At 45.3% G+C, this 4,849-nt stretch overlaps 1 protein-coding gene across 2 annotated transcripts in view; it reads right to left on the reverse strand.

Moving 5' to 3' along the window:
* Positions 1-330: 330 nt before the first annotated feature.
* Positions 331-4,849, reverse strand: part of S100A2 (S100 calcium binding protein A2) — a 7,943-nt gene continuing 3,424 nt past the window's right edge. For both annotated transcript variants that reach the window (XM_069077878.1, XM_069077877.1), the window contains exons 2-4: positions 3,205-3,353; positions 2,930-3,004; positions 331-598 (exon numbers count right to left, since the gene is read on the reverse strand). In XM_069077878.1, coding sequence (XP_068933979.1) covers positions 446-598; positions 2,930-3,004; positions 3,205-3,345 — 369 coding nt within the window. In that variant the 5' untranslated portion in view covers positions 3,346-3,353 and the 3' untranslated portion in view covers positions 331-445. The remainder of the gene's footprint in view (positions 599-2,929; positions 3,005-3,204; positions 3,354-4,849) is intronic.

The raw sequence follows: 4,849 nt of genomic DNA on the forward strand, positions 1-4,849 counted from the left end.
TCTCTCTCTCTCTCTCTCTCTCTCTCTCTCTCTCTCTCTCTCTCTCTCTCTCTCTCTCTCTCTCTCTCCTCAAACTGAAACAGGGTGGGAAGCAAAGGCAAAATCATTACGATGAGGGCTTAAGCAGCAACACAGGAGAGTGTAGATTCCATACCAAAAGACCATCTGGGCTTGGAACTGGGAGCTGAGACTATGAGATCTATCCAAGGGACCCTGGATGAGTCAAATGGAACTGGGTCAGCCCTGGGGCCATCTTGGTTCAAAGGCTAAGAATGGAAGAGCTCGATCAACATCCTCCTAGACTAGAGGATGTCACTTTGCAACCATAACTCGGTCTTCAAAGTAGCCTTTATTGAATATAAAACAAACTATGCACTGAGCCCAGGGCTAGGTAGATGCCATGGGAAGTAGAGTAGGGGAGGGGAGTGGGAAAGGATATGTTATTTCAGGGACGGTCAGGACAATCCTTGAAAAAGTCATTGCACATCATGGAGATAAGGGCCAGAAAGACAGCATACTCCTGGAAGTCCACCTCCTGGTCACTGTTCTCATCCAAGTTCCCCATCAGCTTCTTCAGTCCCTCTTCATCCACCTCTCCCTGAAACATAGAGGGGATTTGGTCATGCCTGGCAGAACAGAGTCCAACATCATGGTGCAATATAAAAAAAATTAGATTGGGGATCAGAAGCCCTGGGTTTATATCTGCTACTTTCTTCCTCTGTGTCCTTGGTTGGGAAAGTCACTTCACAGGACCTGTTCTCCTTTGTAAAATGAAAGTTGGATTAGGTGACCTTTGCAATCCTTTCCAGTTCTAAATTACCGGATCCTATGACTTTCCCTGGGCTCCACTCCTCATTTTAGCATCTACCTATACACACTTCACAACCCTATCCATCCAGACAAATGAGAAAGGATGGGTATTTCACTGATTTCATTCAAAGCCCTGCACCATTCGGCTACAACCTATTCTCCAGCCTCATTGTACATTATTCTTCTTCCCAAAATCTATGGTCCAGCCATACTGACTTTTTTTTTAACATTAGATTTATTTATTTATTGCCTTTTGGAGGGCAATTGGAGTTAAGTGACTTGCCCAAGGTCACACGGCTAGTTTTTGTGTAGTGTCTGAGGTCAGATTTTAACTCAGGTCTTCCTGACTCCAGGGTCGATGCTCTATTCACTGCACCACCTAGCCACCCCTGACTTTTTTTTTTTAAGGCAACTGGGGTTAAGTGCCTTGCCCAGGGTCACACAGCTGGTAAGTGTCTGAGGCCAGATTTAGGGTTCTTCCGGTTTCTAGAGTCTATCCACTGCGCCACCTAGCTGCTCCTCTACTAGACTTCTTACTTCTTCTGTCTTACCCACAACATTCCATTTATCTCACTGCCTTTATTCCAACAGTCCCTCCCCGACCCTCACCAAGCCTAGATTGCACACCTTTCTCACTCCTAGCATTCTCACTCTTAGCATCTCTTATTTCCTTCAAGACTTAGCCCAGGCACCACCGTCTAGAAAAAGCCTTTCTTGATCCCCTAAGCTACTAGCAACCTCTCTCCTAAAACTACCTTGCATTAATTTTGCATATATCCTGCATATACTTGGGCACAGGAAAAATAGATGAAGAGTTAGAATGAACCATAGAAATCATCCAGTCATTTTACAATGAGGAAATTGAGTCTCAGAGAGATGCAATGACATGCCTAAGGTCACACTCATACAAAATGGCAGAGCTGGGACATGAATTCAGGCAGGTACTGGAGACTCCAAGTACGACACTCTTCCCTCTGTTCCACCCTGCTTATAGCTGTACATGTCGTCTCCTCCAATAGAATCTAAGTTCCTTGAGGGCAAGGGACTGTTTTGTTGTTTTTTCCTTTATATCCTCAACATCGAGCATAGCACCCAAAAGAAAGTATTTGATTATTAAATGTTTCTTCATTGATTTACTGACTGACTGACCTATCTCTTTAGAATCTACCTGCCCTGGTCAGGAAAAAAACAAGAACATGAGAAAAAAAAATTGCTCATTTTTCAGTCACGTCTAACTCTTTATAACCCCTTCTGGGGTTTTCTTGGCAGAGATACTGGAATGATTGCCATTTCCTTCTCTGACCCATTTTATAGATGAAGAAACTGAAGCAAACAGGGTGAGCCATTTGCCCAGGGTCGAACAACTAGTAAGTGTCTGAAATCATATTTGAACTCAGGTCTTCCCGACTCCAGGCCCAGGGCTCCATCTATGACTCCACCTAGCTGCCCATGTATGAAAAGATGCCCATGCAGTCAATCTTCTATTCCCCAGAGCTGATTCTTAATCTCAAACTGACCTCCCTCCCCAGCCAGGGATCCCCCCACCTGTCTCTGGTAGCTTTTGTAAGCCACCTCATTGTGAGATCAGGAAATGACTAAGGACCAAAGAGAAGTAAGCAGGTAAATCTGCTGAATGAGAGGTGATCAGAAAACAATCTCATCATACATTTCAAGGCCAAAGGTGATTTGGAAGTTTTCTGTCATTTTGAATCATTTGTGCCACCAGCAGGAATAATAGAGGGCTATTTTGTGTGTTTGCCCTCTCTGGATTTCCAGAATTTCTTCCTTTCACATTTCGAGGGTGTGCATCTTTCTCTTCCTTCTAAGCCCAACTCAGGCACCGTTCCCCAGCTAAAAGCAATGGCATTTTCCAAATTTCTGAAAGAATTTCTCACTCTCCCTAGATTCATATTTATTTGTGCACATGTCACATTTCTCCCTTTATTATAAACTTGAAAGCAGGGTCTATGTGGGTTTTTCATCCTATCAATTAGCACAGTATTCTGTCTGCAATTACGAACTTAAATGAGTAAAGGGAATTAATAAATAAATTGGGTAGAATTAGTTTGGGCCCTTTCTGCACCTCCTACCCCATCACAACCACAACCACTCCACTCACCTTAGACATAGCCCAAGGGGAGGGGGCCATCTCCAGTGGTCCTAATCTATATCTCAACACTTGACCCAGATGGCTCTGGAGAAGAAAGTAAAGCTGGTGACTTTGCACAGCCCTCCCTCACTTAAATCCAATTCACTTGCAAGTTATGGCATCACCTTTCTGATGTCACCGTTGGAAAACAAAGAACAAACAAGCCCAAGGGGGAAAAAAGGGAGAGGGGGAGCCTGAGTACAAACTGACTGCCAGAGCTCCAGACCCAAAGGCAACCTACTCACTCCGACAAAGCTGGGGAGCTCATTCTTTAACAACTGCTTCATCTCCCCCTTACTCAGCTTGAATTTGTCACCCTCTTTGCCCGAGTATTTGTGGAAGGTAAAGACGATCACAGCCAGGGCTTGCTCCAGGGGACTGCTCATCTTGGGACCTGGAGAGGTGGAGATAACAGATCAGGAGGTCCCCAGGGTAGAGAAGGTACCCTCCAGGTCTCCCTAGCAACCTTTTTACCCCTTCTTACCCTTTCTAGCCCTTCAGATTTCCTCTACTCTTTCACGCAATACACAAGCAACCTTATCAGTCTTCTTTCATGAACCTAGGACTGACTTCTTTCTCTTCCCCATCAGATAGGGACCTCCCTGAAGCCAGGGTCTGTATCTCTCCCATCAGACTGTGAGCTTGCTCAGTGATATTTTCTCGTCTTGAATTCTTTCCCATTTAAGATGCAATTGGGGTTAAGTGCCTTGCCCAGGGTCATACTGCTAGTAAGTGTCTGAGGCCAGATTTAGGGTTCCTCCTGATTCTACAATCTATCTACTGCGCCACCTCAAGTGAATTTGAGGTGGGAAAGGGATAGTCTGGCTTCTGCTTTATAAGGAAGCTTTCCTATAAGTGGAATTAGAATTGGGTCAGATACCTTGGGACAGAAAAAGTCCTTAAGAGGTCACCTCATGCAAGTCCTGGGCCTCTGAACAGGCCCAAACCAATCCAGGAAGGTTGGATCCTAGCTAGGGTGTAGGCAGAGGAGTCTGGTGTTGGGGGCAGAGAGACACTCCATGGCTTAGGCCAGCCAGTTCTATTTGTAATTCGAGGGAGGGACCAGTAGGGAAGAAGAAATGAGGCTTTGCTCTCTCTAGCCCATTACCTGCCAGGGCCCAGCTTCACCCTGACACATACCCAATACTTAGCCCCACTCTCCACCACAGCTCCCATCCTTGCCTAAAGCCTGAGGCTATTCCAATAGCTTTCTTTAATAGTCCATGAGAATTCAGGATTCTTTTTAAGCCTCCTCCTGACACTTTTAGACTCTGACCTCAATGGCCACAGTCATAATAGGAGCAACCTCAGCTCCGCCCTAGAGATTATCCTTATTTTTCTCTAGTCCACCAGCATCATTCCCCAGGCTAAGACCATAGAGAGAGAGCTAGAAAACATACCAGCTTGGAGAGCCTTCCCTTCCATGATGGAGAGCTGGTATTCTACCAGCTCCTTGCCCCATGTTTCAGGGCCTTGGCTATCCCAGACCAAGATCTCTTATTCTTCAAAAGAAACTAGGTAAGGGGTGGCTAGGTGGCACAGTGAATAGAGCGCGGGCCCTGGAATCAAAAGGACCTGAGTTCAAATTTGGCTTTAGGCACTTAACACAAAAACTAGTAGCATGTCCTTGGGCAAGTCATTTAACCCCAATTGCCTTACCTTCCCCCACTCCAAAAAGCAAGCAAGAAAGAAAGGAAGGAAGGAAGGAAGGAAGGAAGGAAGGAAGGAAGGAAGGAAGGAAGGAAGGAAGGAAGGAAGGAAGGAAGGAAGGAAGGAAGGAAGGAAAGAAAAAGAAAGGAAGGAAGGAAGGAAGAAAGAAAGGAAAAAGAAAGGAAGGAAGGAAGGAAGGAAGGAAGAAAGAAAGAAAGAAAGAAAGAAAGAAAGAAAGAA

The sequence above is a fragment of the Petaurus breviceps genome, unplaced genomic scaffold (assembly GCF_028583685.1).
Source record: "Petaurus breviceps papuanus isolate PSGF00001 unplaced genomic scaffold, PetGlider_PUasm1.0 91023, whole genome shotgun sequence".
Taxonomy (NCBI): domain Eukaryota; kingdom Metazoa; phylum Chordata; class Mammalia; order Diprotodontia; family Petauridae; genus Petaurus; species Petaurus breviceps.